This window comes from Muntiacus reevesi, chromosome 20 (genome assembly GCF_963930625.1).
Source record: "Muntiacus reevesi chromosome 20, mMunRee1.1, whole genome shotgun sequence".
NCBI lineage: Eukaryota > Metazoa > Chordata > Mammalia > Artiodactyla > Cervidae > Muntiacus > Muntiacus reevesi.
Genome location: NC_089268.1, coordinates 17,397,757 through 17,421,388, shown reverse-complemented (window position 1 = coordinate 17,421,388; position 23,632 = coordinate 17,397,757). Strand labels below are relative to the sequence as shown.

The window sequence follows — 23,632 nt, the reverse complement described above, 5'->3', positions numbered from 1 at the left end:
ACAGACGTGTTCAGTCCTTACAGCCAGTTTAGTTACTCCTCCTCTCTGGTGTGCCACTTCGCATAGAGTCACAGATAACATTTCCGTGTGTGTGGCTGGGTGGGTGGGTATGCGTGTGCTCCCACTGTATTCAGAATTTCTCTGAATTTTGTATGTACAGTCTTCCTTGTGCCCAGTCTACTATCCTCCTTGGTTCAGTTCTAGGCACAGATCTCTTTGGCAAGAGTATTAGGTTAATGAATCAAAAAAATAGATCCCTTCAAGGGCAGCTACTTAGCTTTGTTCCACAGATGGCATCTCCTTAACCCCCTGTCTGTCATCTTATATGTCCTGATCATCAGGAGACTTGGATAAAACAGTGTGTATAGCTCAATGTATGATTATCCCTGCTACCAAATGTTCAGAAGCTTCATCCTGCAAATAGCATTAACAGTAGTGTACCATAATGCGGGTATCAGAATGTGAAGATGCAACCCGAGACCAAGCCTCTGCAAGGAAATGGACAGATGTTATATGCAAGAGTATTTGTGGGGCTCTGTGAATGTACTAAAAATTATTGAGTTGTGTGCTCTAAATGAGTGAATTTTACAGTATGTCAACTATATCTCAATAAAATGGCTTTTTCTAAAGTGTGAGATTAAAATAAATTAATAGAAATGATACTTGATGTTCTGGGAACAGATGAAATCATCAAGAAGACAGCTGAGGACAGAGCCTTAAGGAGAGTTCACATTTCAAGGAAAAGAGACACACTTGAAAACAAAAAAGGTGTGTTTACAGATGCAGGAAGAAACCCAGACGAGAGCAGTCGCCTAAAATGCAGAAATGAGTGTGTGTTCAGTGTCGGGCAAAATAGATGTGGATGGGGACTGAGAAAAAGCTGATGGACTCAGCTCTGAGGAAACTGCAAAGGCCTTTGAGGAAATAGTTTCTATGAAATAAAGGTGTGGAGGAGTGAGTTGTGAGAAACATGAAGCTGCACATTCCTCTTGCCAGAAATAAAGCAGACAGAAGGAGAAAGAGCCGAAAAATAGCATCAAGGAGGGTCCAGAAGCAGGGCAGACTGGGGCCCGTGTGTCTTTTAGACAGGAGAGACTTGGGCACGTTTGAACCTGGAGAGGACAGAGGCGTACAGAGGGCTTCCCCCAGTGCTGGCTCTTCAGACAGTCAGATCAGTTGGCACTTGGCACAGAGCGGAGCATCTACAGTGCTGGAGGTTCTGTCTGTGTCATCTGGCGCTGTGGCAAGTTAGGCTTGTGTGCTGGCCGGCTCTCTAGATGAACTCTCCTCCTTTATCATCGAAGAGAGCAGATCCTAATGCAAGTGAGACATCATCACATGGACATAACCTTGAATCTGCTATAACACGTGATTAGACAGAGTCATTCTTGAACATTAGCACTCGGTTACTGACGAGTGATGGCCCACCTTGCAAGCCTCCAACACACCCAGCACATCAGCATACCATCACCTGTGGCCAAGAGCCACTGCTCAAGTGGCTGGTCCACTTTCAGGTCCAAGAGCTCAAGAACACATTGACTTAGAGCTTCCAAACCCATCTCGGAGAATTCAGTCTCTGGGGGAGTCTCTGAGGGACACCCTGACCTACAGGTTATCTCTCACCCATCTACCCACCAGCACCCACATTCAGGAAGAATGGTAATGGAGGGGACAAGGGAAAGTGCAGCAGCTGTGAGGACTCTGCACCCCTTTAGCCATCATTCCCCCAGCGCCCCGCCAATCTCCACACTGCCCTTAGTCGTTGTTCAGTCACTAACTCATATCCAACTCTCTGCGACCCCATGGACTGCAGCAGGCCAGGCTCCTCTGTCCTCCAGTATCTTCTGGACTTTGCTCAAATCCATGTCCACTGCGTTAGTGATGCTATCTAACCATCTCATCCTCTGCCGCCCCTTTCTCCTTTTGCCTTTGTCTTTTCCAGTGAGTCAGCTCTTCACATCAAGTGGCCAAAGTATTGGAGCTTCGGCTTCAGCTTCAGCAACAATCCTTCCAATGAGTATTCAGGGTTGATTTCCTTAAGGGTTGATGGGTTTGATCTCCTTGCAGCCCAAGGGACTCTCAAAAATCTTCTCCAGCACCACAATTCAGAAGTATAGGTTTTTAGTGCTCAGCCTTCTTTATGGTCCAACCTCTCACATCCGAATATGACTACTGGAAAAACCACAGCTTTGACTGTAGGGACCTTTGTTGGCAAAGTGATGTCTCTGCTTTTTAATACACCATCTAGGTTTGTTAGGATTTCCCTGGTGGCTCAGATGGTAAAGCGTCTGTCTACAATGAGGGAGACCCCGGTTCAATCCCTGGGTTGGGAAGATCTCCTGGAGAAGGAAATGGCAACCCACTCCAGTATTCTTCCCTGGGAAATCCCATGGACAGAGGAGCCTGGTAGGCTACAGTCCATGGGGTTGCAGAGTCAGACACAACTGAGCGACTTCACTTCACTAGGTTTGTTATAGTTGTCCTTCCAAGGAGCAAACGTCTTTTAATTTCCTGCTACAGTCACCGTCCACTATGATTTTGGAGCCCAAGAAAATAAAATCTGTCACTGCTTCCACTTTTTTCCCGTCTGTTTGCTATGAAGTGATGGGACTGGATACCACGATCTTAGATTTTTAATGTTAAGTCTCAAGCCAACGCTGCACTTAGCCAGAGGTAACCTCACCCTTCTCAGTCTTTGTCCCTAGTTTTTGTTTTTGTTATTTTGTATCTATTCCTTTGTTTTATTTTTATTTTAGCCATAATTCACAAATTCAAAAGGCTAGTTTCGTTGTACTTAAAATACAACCTTTTAAAGCCCCATATAATACTCTAAAATGTAGCATTCTTCCCTTTTGGGTTATTCACTGTATCTTAGTTATTTTATTTATTTTTATTTTTTGGCTGTGCCACACAGTATATGGGATCTTAGTTCCCTGACCAGGAATCAAACCCTTGCCCCCTACACTGGAAGCACAGAGTCTTAACCACTAGACCATCAGAGAATTCCAATTAACTGTATCTTAATGTGATGTCTACTTTGTTTTAAAAAAAAATCTTTTTCTTAATTGTATATTGATATTAAATTACATTTTCCAATATCTCTCAGAAATAAACTGTTAGCTGAAAATAAAATTGATTTTTAACGCTAGTTATTTGTAAAAACATGTTCACTGTGTTTTCAAGCACCCTTTGCAGGTTTTGTGGGACATGTCATGTAGGGTATGTGTAGTAATTTGAAGGGTTAAAATACCCTGCACTGTCGCATATGGCAGTGAGCAGAATCGCAGATGTTGATGATACCACGTAATTAGTATTCTTTTATGTAAATGAAGGCTGTCAGCATGTTACCATAGTGTCTACTCTCTCTGAAGCTGGAATTTATGCCACTTGGTCTCACCAAGACCAGGCAGGATTTTTCCACTATCCATAGTTAAGAACTGAGAAGAAATCAAAACAATGAGAGAGAAGAAATGGAAATCTCCCTAAAGTGGATTCTTTTAAATTTTTCCTATTTTATTTTTGTTGATTTTCTCCCCAGAAATTTTATTTCTGGTGATGAGATGCTGTTATCCATTTCAGATTGGCTAAGAAATCTGCTAATTGAGAACAGGAATGTTCCAATTAAAAAATCGTATTTTCAAGCTATAAATTTTTGAAAGATTTTGTAACGTTCAGTCATCTCTCTCAAACGGGGACCTTTTAAAATAATCTAGAAGTTTCTCATCAGAACAAAAGGCTCACACTGAATAGATTTCATTAGCTTCTTTCACTATTTGGTGACATTAACTATAGTAGAATCCTTTAAATATTAATTATGGTTTTTAGCTCGAGCTGATTCAGATTTTTTAATATAAGGCTATATAGTACTTGAAGAAGCAAAAGCCAGTATTTTGTCAGGTTTGCTTTCCCTGTATGCAGATCAATCCAAGGTGTCCTGGACATTTACAGTTACTGATCTACTTAATGATGGAGAACTGTTAAGGCACATCTTGTTAATTCCCAGTTACACTGGGAAACTGGGTGCCTGTACACTGGATGATATATTTTTTAGTTGGAAATGTCAGGACTTTTATGACCTTCAGTGATTATGAAGGAAAAGGGGTACATGTTCATGACCTTCAGTGATTATGAAGGAAAAGGGGTACATGTCAGAAAAATGTAAAAGAGATTTCCTCTTTGTGCCTATGAGCATGAGGCCTTGTTCCTAAAGTGGTCGGAGGTTGTATGAGGGGTGAGTGAAGCACATGGTCTTCCTTTTGGTGTTTTTTTTGTTTTTTGTATGCTGCAAACATTTTAATGATTATTGTTGAGCATACATTTTGGAAATTTTTTTTTTACTTTTAAGCTGCAACAAATTAAATAAATGTTTATAATATACAAAGAAAATACAACCAAAATTTTTTGAACTGAGTATACCCAAGATTGTGTTCTCTTTATTCTCTATTGTGTATTGGCTTTTGTGTCACTTTTGAGTGATTTCCATTTCATGCCTCAGATATGTCTTTCCTCTAGAGAAGCTAGTCTGCCTAGGTTAAATCAGTGTAGTGAGGTATGGAGTAGCCTCGTGTCTTCCTGAATGGATTTACTCTGCCATATGGCAGGTTAGTGAATCGCCACGACAGATTTGTAACGGGAAAAAGGCTGTGCAGGAAAGGATGTGCGTGCTCAGCAGATTTATGGATCAGAAAATGAAATCGGAAGAAAGAATTTCCAGAGTGCCCTTTCCATTTGACAGCATTCCATGCAGAGGATGTGGAATGGTTTTTTAGTGTTTTTCTATTTTGTTTTGTTTTTTTTTCTGTTGTTCTTGTTCCAACATGTTTTGTTTTGTTTTTTGTCTTTCTAGACAGAAGCTGATTTTATAAGGTATCAGTGTTCTGGGTGTTGTGTTGCTGTATTCCCGTTCACAGATATACTCTCTTTTTATAGAATTTGAAGCTATGCTGTGTTTCATGTGATAAGATCTCAGTAGCAATTAAATTTCTAAAGACTCATCAAGGTTCCTCTTGGCTAAAGTGGGAATTTGCCAGGTTTTGAGTTATAAGAAGAGGCCATTCAAAAAAAAAAGAAGAAGAGGCTATTCAGACATGATTCAGTGAGTACAGAATCTTCTGGAGGGAGAAAACAAAAAGAAAAGCCAAGTGAGCTAAAGATAGTATGTCCTGGTGTATTTAAAGTTTTGCTATCTAATACATGTGGCTGTTTAAATTAAAATTAATTAAAAGTAAGCCCCTCTGTCTCACTGGCCACATTTCAGGTGCTCAGGAGACACATGTGACAGTAGTGCAGTATTGGGCGGTGCAGAGAAAGAATGTTTCCATCATCGCAGAAAGTTCTATTGGACGTTTGTCTAAGTGAAAGATCTTGGGAAATAAAATTCTTTCTTTGATTTCTATGAGGTGTTCTTCATCGCCAGATAATTTCCTGGATTACATTCTAAGGTTTTAATGTAAAAATGAGTAGAGCTTGTGAAAAATGGAGATTTTAGACCCCTCCCCCAAACCATCAAGTTTGGGGTCATCACCAGAAATCTGTACATATGACAAGTATCCTAAGGAATTTTGTTGCTGGTAGGTGGTTCAGCAACTACATTTTGAAATATATCAAGTTAATGACAAACTTGGGGGTTACTAATCTTTTGACTTACCCTTTTCATTCTTTTTCTTTTGTGTCCCAGTAATTGGTTGTAAGCATCATGTGTATTCAACTTAAACTCTTGATTGGTAATAAGTAGCAAAAAGAAAATTCATTTATTGACCATCTTATCTTTCTAATATGTCTTTTTTAATTTGACTATGCCCTACAAAAAATAAACAAATGGTTATTTCAGTATTGTTCTGGGCTATGTGGAGAAGTAATTCTGACAGAATACCTTTGACCACTAAAGAGGTGAGCACACCCACAAGTTTTGAAATTATAAAGGTTAAAGAAAAAAAGAAATATAACATTTGATCTCCTTTCTGAAGGAGGTTATATCTAGTTATATGGAGAAATACATCCACAGACACGACTTAAAGGGCACTTGGCAAAAAGTCAATAGTTAGAAAAACAATATATTAGAAACTAAATCCTGACAGTACTCAAAGGATGATCTGATTTGATGGAAGATAATCTCAGTTAGTTTCCTTTGTATGATGATTTAAGGATTTCTTATATAGGAATGGGCTGGAATGGGCAATTTAAAAATGAGAAAGGTCTCTGGTTGGTCCTGTGGTCTATTTGTGAGTTTAAGCCATCGGGCCAAGCCAGAAAGGAAAACCAGCTGAAGGAACTACTTGGAGTGCTCTGGATTTAGAACTTCTCTTGGGTGACCCCATCGTGATAGAACTGTATTTGCTCCCAGAAATGAGAGTGGACAAGAAATGAGGTGAAGGAAGTCTACTTTATAAGAGGAACTCCCTTCAGGGAATTTTAAATGCTGGTATTGCAGGGAGGTCAGCTTTCCAAAGAATAAAAGGTTTTCTTCTAAAATAGCCTCTTTCCCTTGAAGAAATTGCTTATTAGGCTTCTCTGATGAACAATATTGAAGAAGCAATGTTAGAAAGACAAAAAAAAAAAAAAAATGCCTAGTGAGTTACCACTGTTTTAAAAATAGAAAGCAGTTTTGCATACATTATCTGGAAAGTTTGCTTTTTTTTTTTTTTTTTTTTTGGTCTCATAGTTTGGTTAAATACTGTAATAACCAGTAGCCACTATACCACTAAGTCAGATTTGTCTAGTTCTGTAGTTACTTATTCTTTCAGTAAGGAAGATAAATGTTTTCCCATCCTTTTTACAAGATGTAAATGTTCTTTACAAATAGACACTTTGGCTTAGTCCCTCAGAGTTACTGTAACAAAAATGCCATAGACTGGGTGGCTTATACATAACAGTTCTGAAGGCTGGGAAGGCCAAGATCATGGCACCAGATTCCATATCTGGTAAAGACTAATTGGTTCACAGACATATGGCTGGCTTTTCACTTGTGTTCTCACATGGAGGAAGGGGTGAGGGAGCTCTTTTTAGAAGCACTAATCCCATTCTTGAAGGCTCATCCCATGAGGGTCAACCCACTCATGACTTAAGCATCTTCCAAAGGCCTTACCTCCTAATACCATCACCTGGGGGAAGGGGGTTTAAGATTTTAGCACATGAAATGAGGCACAAACTTATAGACCACAGAGAACAAATAAAATGTTAGATTGAGGCTCAGTCTACCTACTTAGCCAGGATCTTTGGACACAAGAAAATAAAATTACTTTGTACTGCAAAGGACTTTCTCTTTCTTACCATTTCTCTTGTTCTCTTTAACCATGTTTTGTTATCTTTACTTTGAAATAAGTGAAATTGACCTTTTTATTTGAGTGTCTTCATCTCTTGGGGTTTGTGATGAGGTTCCAGCGTCATCATCTGGCATCACTGGTTTGTGAGCTCTCTGTCTCTTGTCGCCTTTCCTCTGCCCTGTCCCTTTTTGCATACAGCAAGGACCTTGTCACCATGAGTCAGAGAGGCTTTCACTTCCAGGACATCATCAATTCAGAGATGGCTCAGAATACGGGCTGCTTTCCCCTAGTGGCCAGTTGGGTGCAATGTGAAATGAGGGTAATGACATTTCTAAATCAGCCTTACTTAGCTGATACTCAAGAACTAAAACAGCCTTAGAAAATGTAAAATTACACATTAGTGGTAAGGTCTGTCATTTAGTATTTTATGATTCTTCCTTTTTTAAAGGAATTTAATTGTCTATAATTCCCGGGCTATGCCGAAATTGCTTTTTCCTTTTATAAAACTTCCTTCCAAAGGAACCAATTTTGAATTGAAAACTAATGAATACTGAGTGGAAAATGCTGGTTGCAAGCCTTTTTCTAGAAAAATATTTTGCTAAAGTTTTTTTTTTTTCTCTCTCTCTCTCTTTGGGGGCCCTTATCGTGCCAGGTTGAAAGAGTGGAGCCTTCCCTAAGACATGGATAGATGCAAACATGTAGGGCGGTTGCGGCTCGCCCAGGACCACTCCATCCTGAACCCGCAGAAGTGGTACTGCCGAGAGTGCGCCACCACCGAGTCGGTGTGGGCTTGTCTCAAGTGTTCGCACGTGGCCTGCGGCCGCTACATCGAAGATCACGCCCTCAAACACTTCGAAGAGACCGGACACCCGCTAGCCATGGAGGTCCGGGATCTCTACGTGTTCTGCTACCTGTGCAAGGACTACGTGCTCAACGACAACCCGGAGGGGGACCTGAAGCTGCTGAGAAGCTCCCTCCTGGCGGTCAGGGGCCAGACGCAGGACCCGCCGCTGAGGCGCGGGCGGACGCTGCGGTCCATGGCGGCGGGCGAGGACGCCGTCCAGCCGCAGCGCGCTCCTCAGGGACAGCCGCAGATGCTCACGGCTCTGTGGTACCGGCGCCAGCGCCTGCTGGCCAGGACGCTGCGGCTCTGGTTCGAGAAGACCTCGCGGGGCCAGGCCAAGCTGGAGCAGCGGCGGCGGGAAGAGGCGCTAGAGCGCAAGAAGGAGGCGGCGCGGCAGCGGCGGCTCGAGGTGAAGCGACGGCTGCTGGAGGAGCTGGCCAGCGCCCCTCCGCGCAAGAGCGCGCGCCTGCTGCTGCACGCGCCCCGCGCCGCCGCGCCGCGCGTGCCCGCCGCGCGCGCGCCCGCCGGGCCCCGTCCTCCGCCGCGCCGCGCGCCCGCCATGGCGCCCGGCGTCACGGGCCTGCGCAACCTGGGCAACACTTGCTACATGAACTCCATCCTGCAGGTGCTCAGCCACCTGCGCAAGTTCCGCGAGTGCTTTCTGAACCTCGACCCGTCCAAGACGGAGCAGCTGTTCCCCAGGGCCGCCAACGGCAAGGCCCCGCTCTCAGGCAGGCCGGCCAGCAGCTCAGCCCCCGAGCTGTCGTCGCCCGGGAGCGACGGGGCCGAGGCCTGCGAGCGCGAGGGCCTCTGCTTGAACGGTGGGACCTCCCTCAGCAGGAGCCTAGAACTCATTCAGAACAAGGAGCCCAGCTCGAAGCACATCTCCCTCTGCCACGAACTGCACACCCTCTTTCGCGTCATGTGGTCGGGGAAGTGGGCCCTGGTGTCGCCCTTCGCCATGCTTCACTCAGTGTGGAGCCTGATCCCTGCCTTCCGCGGCTACGACCAGCAGGACGCGCAGGAGTTTCTCTGCGAGCTTTTGCACAAAGTGCAGCAGGAACTGGAGTCTGAGGGCACGACGCGCCGGATCCTCATCCCCTTCTCCCAGAGGAAGCTCACCAAGCAGGTCTTAAAGGTGGTGAACACCATATTTCACGGACAGCTACTTAGCCAGGTAGGTGTGTGCTCGGTACAGCCTTGACTGCCCACCATGCTGGAGCGGGGCTGGTATAGTATAAGGCTTCCCGTGAGTGCCTTCCCCAAGTTGTTGGCCTAACGAGGGTACGTTTGCTGTAACTGCACAGTGGAGGGCGGCCGCGGTGCCTTTCACAGTACTGTGTGGGGGCTTCGTTGGTGAACTTGCCTCCTGTCTTTCCAGGCAGATTTTTAGTTTATCTTGCCAAATCGCTTCACTTTCAGGAAATGTCTCTTAACCTATAATGATGATGCGGTAATGTAATATTATCATTGTTACAATTCAGTACCCATTGCTGGCATCCCATCCCATTGATCAGCTTTAGGAAATTGAAGAGTTTGCCTATAATCTTGGTTCCATGGTTGTTTGAAAGGGCATCACTCCTCCTAAAGCCTTTCTTCAACATACAAGGGAGGGAGGTGGCTAGAAAGATGCCAAAGGCCTAAGCAACCCTCCCTCCGGTTCCCCACTACCTTTCGTTTCCTTAGCCATATAAGGATATGAGGGAAGACTCAGGTAAGGCTTTGTGAGAGCATGCAGAAAGAATTGATAGAGTTTAAAAAGTGGGCAACTGGAGAGATTCAGGTAAAACCTCTACACTATGCTACTGAGGTAGTTAGGATTTTAAAAGAATGATGAGTAGAAAAGTTTATTTCGGAAGAAAAGTTTATTTTGGCTTTTGTTTTTCAGCATGTGAAGAGGGAGTTTTTTGGGCACTTCCTCAACCTCCCTGAGAGTCTGTAGGAAGAAAGGTGCATCTGGGAAGGTTATAGTGGGGGAGGAGGTCAAATCACAAGGTACTTCGAGGCTCTTGGAGCACTGGCATCAGTGTAGGGATGCTGCTGGAAACAAGGGCAAAAGTAGAGGAAAGCTGGATTGGATGGAAGGAGCAGAGTCTAGAGGAGGATAAGAGTATGAGGATGAGAGAAGCAGACAGGAATCTGCAAATTCTCCTTCTCAGACTGTGCCTTGATGACTCCATGATAGCTTCTATCTGTAATACTGTGGCACTGAAGGAGAAAGGGGAGTAGGTAATACTGTCTGTGCTGTGTGGTTTTCCAGTTCCAGCTAGCATCATAGAGATACATACCAGAAGTAATATGCTCTAATACTCTGAAAAGTTACATCTATCATTTGAATGCTAAATATTTTTTGAAAACGATACACTTAGCTTTGGTTGTTATGCGCTAGCAAACATGAATGTGGGAGCATGGAAGTTGCACAGCCCGTGAACTAACCTTCTGTCCTAGGTCACTTGCGTGTCGTGCGGTTACAAATCCAACACCGTCGAGCCTTTCTGGGATCTGTCGCTGGAGTTCCCTGAGCGCTATCACTGCGCAGAAAAGGGCTTTGTCCCTTTGAACCAGACCGAGTGCCTGCTCACCGAGATGCTGGCCAAGTTCACGGAGACGGAGGCCCTGGAGGGCAGAATCTATGCCTGTGACCAGTGTAACAGTGAGTGCTGGGGGAGGCTGTGGGTAACTAGAATATCAGTTTCAGGTATTTCATTTGCCCTTTTAGTCAAAAATAACACAGTAATATTGAGTGGTTCTAAAGCATCTTTTAAAGATTTTTTTTCCTCCTATTTTCCTGAGAAAAAGCATATGGACATTATATATTAAAAAAATAAAACCAAGCCTAGGAGTTGGACCTCCTTGGATTCCTGCTGTGATTTAAGTTAGTTGTTATCTTGTGGGGCATTTGAAAGTATGGACCTTGAAATGGGGACTCCAAGAATGGGAGTATTTAGCTTCATAGGTTATGGGGGTCCTGCTTAAATTCATGAATAGAGTTTGACAGTTCTTATTTAGTCTAAATTCAGGTGGCATAGCCTGTTTGAGTGCTATGTATTAGAAAAGTGTACTTTTATCCTGAATTAAAGTCTGTTAGAAGTGATGCTAAGGGTACAATGAGACCAAGAGAGGAAGTCATATGGTACATTGCTCCATGGCAGCTTCATCATTATTTTCACATGCCTGAAAGATTCACATCTCAGAAGGGGCAGAAGGAAGTATTTCTCTATCATGGCTTTAATTGTAAAGTGGAATTTTTTCCACATGGTTCTGAGAGCACCTTATGTATCCCTCAACCCTGTGTCTTGCCACATTAACAATGCTTTTGCTAACCCAGCATGTACACAGGAAATGCAGAGCAAATACTTTGAAGCTGATGTTTGGGGGTTTTGGCATATAGAGATTTGGAAACTAAGATAAATGGATTGTGCAGAGATCTGAGAACAATGTGCAGCCATATTATAGTTCAGGCTTCAAGTTTTGGTTTGGGAATAATAACAATTTTATGGTAGCCCTTTAATATTTTTGCATATGGTTTTTTAAAGTAGTGAGTTGTGGAAAACCTGTTCTCTCTGAAGAATCAAGTCAAAAATCAAAAGTCACACCTGATACCATTTTGCCATTTTAAAACAAAATGTGAAATCCTGTACTTGGTTAAGCATAAACTCACCTATCCTGTTACATAGAGATATATAAAGGCAGTGATTTAAATTATCTTATTAGAACAATATGTTTTTTTTTTTTTCTTTTTAAAATAGTGAATCATAAAGTTTTATACTTGTAGGGAACAGAAAGATGTTAACAGCCTTAAGTCTATCATTCTCAGACCTGATAGATTAGGCAAGAAACACTTTTATTTATTTTTCCAAGAAAGGATTGTTTTTCTGGTTGCCAGATGTGCCCATTTATCAGTATTTCTGTAGACAGGTTCAAATAGCAAGGAAGGAAAGCTATAGTGAAGGGATGAGATGCACTGATCTGTTGCTTGTGAAAGTTTCGAAACTATCAGTCTTTCACCTTTCTGTGTAGCCAGCTTAATCAAATGGGAGACAGAACTGATCAATCTCAACTGAATCAGTGATTTTTCTTCGTGAACTTCATTTTAGAGAAACAAAGCCAGATTCTACATTGTCTTCATTTTAGCTCACATACTCCCTCTGCTGAGAGCAGCAGTCACTGCCAGGATTCCCAGGCAGAGAGCTGCAGTAATTTTCAAAAATCTGCTGGTGAACAGGAATGTAAAATAAGGCCAGGCCCCTCTTTGAATTCTCTTTCTGCTCATGCCCTCACATATCATGACTGCCAGCTCTAGTAAAAGCTGCAATCTAGTTGCTGCAGTCTATCATGAGAAGCAACAGCTCCATTGTCAGAGAAAGCTCCTTGATACGTCATCTGCCTGTGATTTGCTACTTTTCACAAGCGGTACAGACAGGACTTCGAATCAGATGCCAGGCTCCTCAGACACTGAGACCATGGTATCAACAGCTCAGAGACAATTCGCAGACACCATAGTGGACCATGAATTTTATATTCCTATCCATTCACTGACTGAATTAATATAAAAGAGCAGTCATCAGTAAATGGTTAGAGAGAAGGCTTCTGATGGAAATTAAGAGAACTTCATTTCCGTTTCCATGCTGTAATTTAGAAATGCATTTCACCCACAATTCAGTATCTTTAGAAACAAAATTGGAGTCCTGAGCATTGGTTTTGTTTTGAATGGGGTATATTTAGTCAATTGTCAGCCTTGTTCTGCATGTCTAGCAGTGCTGTTACCAAGAAACATGTTTCAGAAAATAAGTATGGCATAAAAATATAAAACCAGTGAAGTTTATTTTCTAAATATTTGTATAGGCCACAAGCAAGTCATGTGGGGAAAAAAATCTCTTTAAATACACTGTCCTTTGGTAATTCTGTGCCTCTTGCATGTGTGCATGCTCAAACGCTAAGTCGTATCTGACTCTTTGTGACCCCATGGACTGTAGCCCACCAGGCTCCTCTGTCCATGGGATTTCCCAGGCAGAAATACTGGAGTGGGTTGCCATTTCCTCTTCCAGGGTATCTTCCCAACCCAGGGATCGAACCTGCATCTCCTGCCTTGGCAGGCGGATTGTTTAGCACTGGGAAAGCCCCTGTGTCCTCTTACCTTTTCCCTAAACCTGAAATACATGCATTATCCCCCATTTCACAGGAAAGAAAACTGAGATTCCTTTCAAACGATGGGAAGGACAAAGGATGCCCCTTACAACTGCATCAGCCTTCTTTAAGCAGCCATCCCCAGAGTGCCACACAGTCATTTCTTTCATCTCAGCCAGAACTTCCGTGACCATGCCACGTGGGCATGTGAGGCTGGGAAATGCAGTCTTAGAGAGAATCACTTTGCTGCCCAAATAAAACTGAGGTTGAAGTGCTGAGAAACTAGGAGAATGCATATTGGGTGGCAAGTCACTGTCTCTGCACAGCTCGGGAAGAATGAGTCTCCTCACGATCCATGTCTTATACCTTCCCAAACCATCTAGGCAAACGACGAAAATCCAATCCAAAACCCCTTGTTCTGAGTGAAGCTAGAAAGCAGTTAATGATCTACAGACTACCTCAGGTCCTCCGGCTGCATCTTAAAAGATTCAGGTGAGCTTGCTCTGGGGCATCCCAGGTGGCTGTGAGCTGTGGCAATAGCTCCTTCAAAGGCTTTGGTGAGGGCAGATGTCGCCTTTGGGGCTGGGGGGAGAAGCCTGCTCTCTGGAGTCCTTAGGCTTTCCATGGAGTGTGTGGTTCCTGCCCGGGGAGGCAAGTGGATGCTGGGGGCCGGGACGAGGCTTCTGCTCTCACGGCCCTATTACATCAGCTAGGCTGCAGTGGGTGTCTGTGCTTGAAGATTTAATAGCCTCACGTGGGCATATATAGAGCCATCTTCAGAATAAAGTATGAGATAATCTGTGAAAAGAAGGGTAGGAAGTAAACTACAAAGAGTATTGCCTGGATTGCTTGTTTAGGGATTTCTAGTTTCAGAGAACATCTGAATGTTCACAGGAAATATATGTGAACACTGAGTACCCCTACCTTGCTGTGAAAACCAAATCCAGGTTAAGTTTTCTCCACTTCTATTTTACCTACCTCTGCCTGTGATCACACATGCCATTTCTTACTGGTAAGAAGTTTATATCCATGTTACAGGTGGTCTGGCCGTAATCACCGAGAGAAGATTGGGGTCCATGTCGTCTTTGACCAGGTATTAACCATGGAACCTTACTGCTGCAGGGACATGCTCTCCTCTCTTGACAAAGAGACCTTTGCCTATGATCTCTCCGCAGTGGTCATGCATCACGGGAAAGGGTTTGGCTCAGGACACTACACAGCCTATTGCTACAACACAGAGGGAGGTGCGTGCGCTTTACTCTGTGGGGTGGGGGACACCAAAAAGGGTTGGTTTGTCCACATTTCATTCCTCTCCTTTTATTTAATCTGTAGGGGGATATTACATACATTAAAATCCAGTGGAAAGAATTATGAAAGATGGATTCAAATTTTGAATATATCACTAAGTGACAACATATAACTCTTCTAAGAATTGATGGGAACTAACATGTAAAAGTGCTGAGCATGCTGCCTAGCACATAATGGTCAATTAATGCTAGAGGTTATAGCTGTTATTAATACTTCTGCTGCAGACCTGTTTCCTTCTTGGTTTTGCATAAATAGTATGACCTAGCTACTCCGTGGTCATAGTCATACTGTATGAGTCTCACTAGCATCAGCCCATAGTAAAGCTGAGGACACTTTCTGAGCATTTACAAGTATTGTAACAGACATAGTATATGGAAGGATCCAAGGGCCCTTCCCAAGGAGCTTTCTTTCAGTCCTTGTCCCTCAGAGCAGAGCCTCCCAGCTACTGTGCTAAGGCAGGTGGGTTGTGGATGTGTTTTTAATAGTTTACCCATCTTGAACCCCTCAGCCCTTGGGGTGGCTACCAGAGTGAGCCTGTGAAAAAATAACTTTATTCCTTCTAAGTTTTCCTTTCCTTCCATACCTATATCTATGTACATTTCCCCTCCCCTCCCCCTTCTTTTCACATCTCTTAGCCCCCAGTCTATCTTTGTATAAATCCCTAATGGGCAGTGAAAAAGCCTGAATGAAATGAGGACAAAAATTAGTCAATACTGTAAGCAGTATTGTGGTGGGGCTTGTGGGGCTAAAACCAATGGTTTCAGGGAAGTCTGTTGGTATCATTTACTTATCTCTTCCTCCATCACCACCAATCAAAGGTTGGCTCTATTCAGAACTTCTCTGTCCCTTTTTTCATCTCCTCTTGTGCCTGCTGAATGAAATTTAAGTTGGGTAGTCATATTTTCTCTTTCTTTCATTTGGTTTCCTAGGTTTTTGGGTCCACTGCAATGACTCAAAGCTGAATGTATGCAGTGTCGAGGAAGTGTGCAAAACTCAAGCCTACATCCTTTTTTACACTCAGAGAACAGTTCAGGGCAATGCAAGAATCTCAGAAACCCAACTCCAAACTCAGGTGCATTCCAGCAACAACGATGAGGGCAGACCACGGACCTTCCCCTGAATGGGAGGCACATTATCAAGGACTGACTTGCTTTTAAACTCTTGGTATTGGTACATCTTTCCTCTTACAGGAAATAAGGTTTACTACAGGAACAGATTACTAGGTTTGCCTCACTGGGTCTAGAGCAGAAGGTGCCGGGTGTCTGGTGTCCTATCACAGAATCTGTAGTCACTTTCTTTTAAATGGGTTTAGAAAATTCCCTCCTTTGTTAAAGCAAATCAAAAGGAGTAACTTCTATGAAGACTCTTTCAACGGTTGCTTCTGAATATAGAGGGATCTGGGTGGAGGATAGAGGGAGTGAGTTGGTCATATCCAGCTGTGTTTTCTTCCTATTATGTGATTCCCCTGCTAATCAGGACCCCTTGCAGCACCGGAAGAGCCTCCTGACGTGAGCAGCCTTCAGCAGAGCACTGGAGGGCAAGGAGGGGCCCTGGGCTGGCAGCTTGCTGGACAGGATTGGTTCCAAGGCGGGAGGTGAAGTCAGGACTTTTTCCTACAGAGGAAGTAGTCCTCAAGGGTTGAAAATTTAGAGACTTCCTTTTTTAGGAGATAGCAGCTGAAGAATGGAAGGAGGTGCATGGAGCAAAGTTCTCCATGCAAAATGGAGGTTTTTCACATGTCGTATTCTGCCTGGCTGCTGCTGTCATTTAATCATTCCACATCTTCTGAGATGGCACGAACATCCCTTCATTCTAACGAAGGAGCAGTTCATATGGGGAAGCAAGAAACTGGCACATGACATGCTCTTTGTGGCACGCTGAGCCTAAGTGCACTCCTGGATACCCAATTCTGTAGCAAACTCCTGGTTCGGGTCTAGGGCAAGCATGCAGTTTGGTTTAAATTGGTCTTTTTAGGTCAGGTTTCTGACGCTTTCTCAGAACTCAGAGGGTGGGGATGGGGGAGCCAGTGGTCCAGGGCTTATCGAAATGCCTGTCCCCCGTTCTCACCTTGGTGCAGCATGCAGCTTTTCTTAACCTGCAGCTTATTTCTTGTTCACAAGGTGTGGGAGCTTTTGCTTTTCGAAGGCTGAGGACTCTTCCTCCTGTATTTCTGAACAGTTTATTGCTGACACCCCTGGCCGGTTTCCTCCAAAATCTGCTAATCCCTAATGTTTCTTTACCCACACACCCTCAGTCCATCAGAGAAAAAAAGCAAGTGCTCTGTCCTTCACTTCAGTGCTAGTAAGATATGTCTTTCTTTTTTAAACTAGGTCGTTTCTAAGTGGTATGAAATTGCCCAGATAGAAGCCCTCTGCGCTGTCGGGCACCACTGAATTTCCTCCTCGGTCCTTCACTTTGACTCACGAGTAAAAGTGAATGCGACCATAGCTCTCACTGTGGGAGTGCCATAGCGCCTCAGCCTGCCACTCTCAAAGCTCATCTTTTGACTGAGTAGGTCACATTAACGTTCAGGTAGAAGTACAGCTGTCACCTGAAGGGAGTAGATGTGAAGGAAGTTTGGGGAGGGGTGGAAAGTTGGGAAACGGAAGGCTAAAGAATGAGGGGCGTAGCTTTAGCAATGTTGAAGGACCACATTTCCCAAGCAGATCTGTATAGCATTTGCTGTTGACCTCTTTTGAGATGAATTCTCCCATAGAACCTGCCAGACAGCACTGAGATTTGGAGGAAATCAGACAGAAAATGGCTCACCGTGATAAGGAAAGGGAGTGACTATACTTTAAATTAAACTTGCTTTTTCCAACACTGTGAGGTTTCTGTAATATTTAGCTTTTATTTGGAAGCGATAGCGTATGGCATTTTTTATGCTATTTGGTTTATATTGTCTACTGCAGGCTTCTTTGTACAAGCTTGGCCCGGGCTTACCCTCACTTGGACACTGTTTTAAAGTGTCACAGCCGCCCATGCTGCCAGAGGCTCTGATATGAGGCTATAGTCTCTAGATCCACATTTTTAAGTTGGCATGATTGGTGATAACTCTTGTGGCAAGAGAAAAGCTCACTGACTTAAAAAAAAAAAAAAGTAAAAAGGGAAGGAAAATATAAATTGTGCCTCATCTTTCACTGAATGCTATATTTATTATTCTAGAAAAAGAGAACTGACAAATGGAGAAATACTATACAGCATCTACTAAATCCCTCAGGCTGTCTGGGGGGTGGGGGGGATGAGAAAAATAAACATCTCATGGAAAATTAAAACATCTTCCAACTTAATTTTTAAAAAGTTTTATACCAAAAGTTAAGAATTAAGCAGACTAAGGACTTTGTATTATTAGGGTAAGTGCTTCAAATTAATAAAATCATTTGAAGTGAGTTGGAACAGAAACCAATACCAGAGTCCTCAAAGAGCTGCACACACTTGAAGGTGCCCCTGCAGTCAAGACACCTCAGGTACCCAGAGGCAGCAGCAATAGACGCTGTTGAGAAGTTAGTATTTATGGAGATTTTTATTAAAGAAGAAGAGTTTCCTGCTGCATAAGCCAATGGCTGTTGTGAGGGAAATGTCCCTTTGCCTTTAATTTATTTACATACTGGAAGTAGATGAATTTCTTAGGTGCATCTTACTTTTTAAGTCAAAACATTGTAAAGAAAATAAGAACCAGGTGCAAGTTGACTAGATGCTGCCAAATCAAATCCAAGATCTCCTAACTGAACCTTACGGGCCTGCTCCTCTCCCAGGCAAGTAGTTACAGCCCTGTTCTAGGAACCCTTTGTAGTTGGCTGGTGTGTTTACTTTCTGCTGTAGCCAGCCAAGATGAATGCACCCTGGCCCTCAAATTTTTACCTCAATCTAGCTTGACTCTCATTACTTGTGGTTGCCTCGGAGATAAGCATTCATGCTAGTGTTTAAAAAAAAAAAAAATTAGGAATGCCCTCAATGGCTAGGAACTGAAGCTCTTATTCAAGATGGCAGACCTCTTGCCTGCTTTGATCCAGTCCCTCTCAGGCTGACGGGGACAGTGCCACACTGTAAAGAATTTCCAGATGTCTCTTAAAATGTCATAAATAAAATTGGGAACTATAGAAGTGTTAATGTGTCCTATGGACTCAATAGCAGAGTTTATTTTTGTTTTTAATGTCAAGGTTTCTAGAGTCAACGATTGTGCGTTTTCCACTCTGGCTATGATTACAGTTCCATCCAAGTGTAAGAACTAATGAGGTGGGTTGGCAGGCAGTGGGGCACAGCCCTAGCCAGGTCCCAGCATAAACGTGAGAGGTTGACAGTAGTACAGAATGAAGACTTGGTTGGGTGTGTGTGTGGGGGGGGGGGATATGGGTGGGCAGGGGGGGAGAAATGGAGTTTGTTTTACGTACTGATAAAGCTTTGTGAACTAATTTTATACAATTCATAAAATTTGGTGCCTTGTACCTAATTATGGTTTGCATGGGATTGAAAAGATTAAGGGAAAGGATTCTTTCTTGTCATTTCAAGTGGCAAATGGGTCTGTATAGTGTAAAGGACATTTGGTATCACTTTTTAAAAACATTTCGTATCTTGTGTGTGTGAAGGCAAATTATTACCAGCAAGTTCTGAAAATTCTACTGTAATGTCCAAAACCTTTGTGTTTGATTATTCATCAATGTCTCCTTTTCAAGGCAAACTATATACCCTATTCTTTTATACCACCCCTTTTATGTTCCGAACATTAACTCAGGCCTTTTTAAAATCAGGCTGGGAGGGCTTCCCCTTCCTAAACATATCCCTATCTGAGGTTTTATCTTTTAGGTGGAAGGGTTACTTTTCCAGCTGGTTGGGAGAGCACAAATGTTCAGAAAAAGGTATTTTAGTTTTTCTAATGCTAGGCAACGTATGGTACAAGTCAAACAAAAACCGTTCCTCCTGAAGTGGTACCTTCATTAGTTCTGAAGTTCTTTTGCACAAAGTTTCAGGAAGCAGTGTAAAACACAATCCCCTATATGTGAACCTTTAGATTGTAAGGCAAGCCAGTGCACTGTGTAATATGCAAAAACAAAGGCTCAAAGAACCTGTCCCAGCAACCCAGTCCCACTGGGGATGGTACTGAGTAGCTGTGGAAGAGAAGACCCGGCCTACTCACCTGCAGGGCTGTAAACAGCGTGTTCCTTTTACTCCCACCTTTAAGGTTTCCACTGAGCTCCTGAGTCTTCACCAAAGGGTGTTCAAAAAGCTTACTCAAAGCACATTTGATAATTGGGTCCCTCAGCCTAAGGACTGGCCTAATTAGGTGAGGAGGTTGGATCTTTGGAATAAAACCTCCCATGGCCACTTAGTTTCCTTACCAGGTAAGTATGCATTTCCCTGGTGGTTGATTCTTTTTTGAAGTTAGCACTAAAGTTGAAAAGCGCCTTCTAAATATGACTGTGAGTTTAGTTTTTATCTTCCATGTTTAAATAACCATTTTCTTGGTCTAAGACTTTGACTTTAACCACTGTGTATTCAACCCAAACACTGCTTTAAGCACACCTCAGTCACTAGAGCACTGAAGTGAATGGTCATTTTTGCGGACTTTCCATACTACTGCTGGCGTGTTTCTATTTCAGATCTAACTAGGTAGTGTAGGAGATTTTCATAGTAATGTTAACTAGCCTGGGCTAAACAGCTCATGACAGGATGTAAAACTGACTTCCCTTGAGGAAAAATGTTGTGTTGAAATGGTGAAAGCCAGGATTTTCATTTACAGAATTCATAATTATCCATCAAAATTTGGTGTAGATTTGGTAGCTTTAACCTGCTAAATTCTTATCATTTTCAGGAATTAAGCCAGTTGAAATGAAACTTTACCTTATCACCTTATGGCTTTATAAACCAATAGCAACACTGTTTGTTACTTGAAGCTAAAACATTACATTGTAAGTGAAACTTGAATTATGCTTTTGGAAGCTGCCATGTCTTTAATTTTGGCCATACTTTGAATTTTACCTTTGGAAATTGCTATCAAATAGAACTTTTCACAATTATGAGTAGCTCAGGTAGCGGACTTCAAGGAGGTAAGTTTCACTCCTATAAAGAACAACAGGTGCTGGTATTTCTAGGCTTAGCAGTGGTCTGATGCAGGCTGACAGGGCTTAAAAGTTTCCTTCCTGGTCACCATTTGGGGGGCAATGGCTTCAAACCCAAGCCTTACTTAATGTATGTTACTTTTCCTCATCTTAACAGCCTAGTAAGATATAAACTTGTCAGAGCATCCGTGATCCCTATGTAGATTCTTAAAGGATCCTGACCATGTTAAGCCAGCCACAGGCCTCAATTTATACAGGCTCAAACTCCTTTCTCCTAACAGACAGGACCTCCCTGATTAGAGCTCATAAGAAAATGGTGCTTTTTTTAACATATAAAAAACCTAATTCTCTTAACAGCTTAACCAGATTTACGCCAGCAGGGTCAAGAAGGACCATTTTATTCTATTTACCTTTAGTGAACAGACTGCTAGAGAGAACACCTGTCAACTTACAGTTAGGCCACTGTGGTACATTTATACTGACCCTCCTTCCCAATTCTTGTCCTTTAATCCCATACTAGTTCCAGAGGAGACTTGGCACAAAAAAGTAGTATGTATATTTTTTAAATACCTAGTAGAGCAAATCAACTAGAAAAAACTGCCAAGGGGAGCCTGTCTCTATGTCCACACCTTTCTAAGCCTACATCATTCTTTCCATGCCAGTTTCTTACATACTCCATTTCCAAAGAACCCCAAACTCCTGGACAGTGGCACTGCCCTGAATTTTAGGCTCAGAAAATCTCTCTTTACTTGTGAAGGAAGCAGCTTCCTCAAGCAGTGTTGCTTCAGAGCCCACTGCCCAGGCTTACTCACACCTTGCCTCCACCTGCACATTACTGCCCTCAAATCCCACTGTATTATAGCTACAATGCCTCCCTGGTGCCTGGAAAACCCACCTGGTACACTGAAATGCTATGCAACACCAAATGGCTTCTTCCCATAGTCCTGCTCAAAAATGGAAATTCCTCAAGAATAAGCTATTACCTATGCTAACATCACTGTATGGTGGCTAGTTTCCATTTCTTTTTTTCTTTTACTATGAAGCAAACCATCTGTTAAAATCCATGTTTGGGACTTGTTCCTGTCTCTTTTGAGTGTGAAATATAAATCATGTTTTTATGATTTTTGTAAATCTTGACTTTTTACATCTTGTTTTTGTAAGCTGAAGTTTTCTTATTAAAAGAATAAAATGTCTTTGTGTACACACTTTATTTGTTAAAATACCATTAGATTATTCCTCAGGACAAGAGCAAAGATAATCCCCTGCAGAAACTTAGGAACTATGTACAGCATTTTACAGAACAGAAGACAACACTTTAGCTGAAGGCTGCCTGCTGACCAGAGAAGGGTGTCCTGAGTGGACTCAGCAAAGAGAAGGCAGGGAAGGGAAGGTGCCCCCTGGAACAAACTTCAGCCGCCAGCAGGGCAAGTCTTGTGATGGTCACAGATTGGAGGCTGTTTTTGAAGGGGTTGAGTACAGCACAGGGGTTCCATGTGTCTGCAATCAGACAACAGGTGGCATTAGAAACGTGGTATTACTGGAGTAAAAATTACTAAGAGACTCAAAGCCCTTGCAACATCTGGAAACATATCTAACTAGGAACAGCCAAGGGTCTTTTGTCAAGTCTCTTTCCTATTAGTCTGTGAACAGTTGATCTAAGTTATTTCTTCTCCCAGCCTCTAGGACTTCTGAAAGAACAGTGGTTAGTGCTTACCTTCACAGGCTAGACCCCAGGCTGAGGTGCCATTAGGTCAATGTCACTCAAATTTCTGGCCAACCAAACTCCAGCAGCAAAGAGTCCCAAATTGAGAATCAAGTTCCTAGAAAAAGAACGCATCCCATTAATCCTGTGGTCACCGAGTCACGTGTCTTTGGTTAACAAGAGACTTGGGGGGTGGGGGTGGTTCCCATCATCACCCAAGGAAGAAACCGTCCCCTCCTGAGGCAAAAGCACTTCAGAATCTTAGGAGCACTGATCGGTACATAATAGGTTGCCCAAGACCACATGGTTATTTAAGGTTCGCTTCTACGTCTAATAAGAGCAGGGTCAAACGCAAAGGCCAATTAAACACTTGTTTAGGGGCAAAAAGCCTGTTTGTTGGCGCCCCCTCCCCCAGGGTCCCCATGAGCAGATTCTCTAGACAGAGCTCGGTGACTGAAAAAAGTGCTTCGGCAGCACGGAAATCCTCCCGATCAAGGACCTCAGCAAAGCACAGTCAGAGCCACAAGGAGGCCAAGATGTGGGTGGTGTAAAAAAAAAATCGGATTTACCAGCCCGGAGGAAGGGAAATCCAAGGGTACGCATAACGCGCGCGAAGGGCCGGAGAGGGACCGACCCCCGGGCCTCGGTTACCTCCGGAAGTCATTCCTGTCGGTGGCGAAGCGGTAGACGCCCCGAAGCCAGTCCCCCACGTTGTCTGGTATTTCGGGAGCTTCATTTGCTGAGCCTGCAGCGGTCACGCCTGCCCCACTGGAAGCCATGGCAGCAGCTCCGCGCTCCGTAGGAACGCTCACCACGCACCGGGCGGGCGCCGACAGATCACGCAACTTCCGGCTTCACACTTCCGCCGGCTACCGGCCGACAGAGGGCGCCGCGGCTCGCGCTCCCACACGCGTCTGCAGAACTTCCCGGGTGCGCGTCCGCCACCTCGGCCAGGGATGGAGGCGCCGCCCCGCTCCAGTCTCCCTGGTCGGGTTCCACCTCCAGCTCCCTCCTGGCCTTCGGCTGGCGCACCCGCTCACAGTACAGGTGTTCTCCGAGTGATCACTTCATTGGTTCGGGAGGAGGACGCTGGGGATGGGGCCGCCCAGCCTGTGGGGTTGGGGCAGGGGCACTCAGCTGGGGATGCGTAGCTTTGAGGAATGGGCTTCTCCGAGAGTCTCCATGAAGAGTCATAAAGTGCGCGGGCTGAGAGGAAGCACTCAAACCTGTCATCTCGCCGCCCCTCCCCAGACTTGGTCCTGATGGCATTCAGTCTAGGACTTAGAGGGGTAGGAGAGCCTCGCTCTCTCGCCTTACAGATCCCATCCTCCTC

At 43.7% G+C, this 23,632-nt stretch overlaps 3 protein-coding genes across 5 annotated transcripts in view; 2 read left to right on the top strand and 1 right to left on the bottom strand.

Annotated features, from left to right (window-relative positions):
* Positions 1-8,044, top strand: part of MED20 (mediator complex subunit 20) — a 70,730-nt gene extending 62,686 nt beyond the window's left edge. The window contains exon 6 of the mRNA XM_065913357.1: positions 7,915-8,044. The gene's annotated coding sequence lies outside the window, so the exon portion shown is untranslated. The remainder of the gene's footprint in view (positions 1-7,914) is intronic.
* On the top strand, positions 7,939-18,851 carry USP49 (ubiquitin specific peptidase 49). Of its 2 annotated transcripts, none has more exons than XM_065913353.1 (5): positions 7,939-9,283; positions 10,555-10,759; positions 13,617-13,725; positions 14,272-14,477; positions 15,471-18,851. In XM_065913353.1, the coding sequence occupies exons 1-5, from the start codon at positions 7,943-7,945 to the stop codon at positions 15,659-15,661; spliced, it is 2,052 nt and encodes a 683-aa protein (XP_065769425.1). In that variant the 5' UTR covers positions 7,939-7,942; the 3' UTR covers positions 15,662-18,851. The 2 variants fall into 2 exon arrangements, with proteins under 2 accessions (XP_065769425.1, XP_065769426.1); XM_065913354.1 differs by having other exon boundaries at positions 14,272-14,326; positions 15,471-15,632.
* TOMM6 (translocase of outer mitochondrial membrane 6) lies at positions 13,892-23,217 on the bottom strand. Of its 2 annotated transcripts, none has more exons than XM_065913359.1 (3): positions 22,951-23,217; positions 22,312-22,417; positions 13,892-14,031 (listed from the first exon to the last, which is right to left on the bottom strand). In XM_065913359.1, the coding sequence occupies exons 1-2, from the start codon at positions 23,076-23,078 to the stop codon at positions 22,321-22,323; spliced, it is 225 nt and encodes a 74-aa protein (XP_065769431.1). In that variant the 5' UTR covers positions 23,079-23,217; the 3' UTR covers positions 13,892-14,031; positions 22,312-22,320. The 2 variants fall into 2 exon arrangements, with proteins under 2 accessions (XP_065769431.1, XP_065769430.1); XM_065913358.1 differs by lacking the exon at positions 13,892-14,031 and adding an exon at positions 21,789-22,094.
* Between the last annotated feature and the right edge of the window lie 415 nt (positions 23,218-23,632).

Coding starts and splice junctions, on each gene's coding strand:
- USP49 (XM_065913353.1), top strand. CDS start 7,943: ATGGATAGATGCAAACATGTAGGGCGGTTGCGGCTCGCCCAGGACCAC. Junction 10,760..13,616: donor TGCCTGTGACCAGTGTAACA/GTGAGTGCTGGG, acceptor CAAACCATCTAG/GCAAACGACGAAAATCCAAT. Junction 14,478..15,470: donor TTGCTACAACACAGAGGGAG/GTGCGTGCGCTT, acceptor TTGGTTTCCTAG/GTTTTTGGGTCCACTGCAAT.
- TOMM6 (XM_065913359.1), bottom strand. CDS start 23,078: ATGGCTTCCAGTGGGGCAGGCGTGACCGCTGCAGGCTCAGCAAATGAA. Junction 22,418..22,950: donor GACAGGAATGACTTCCGGAG/GTAACCGAGGCC, acceptor TTCTTTTTCTAG/GAACTTGATTCTCAATTTGG.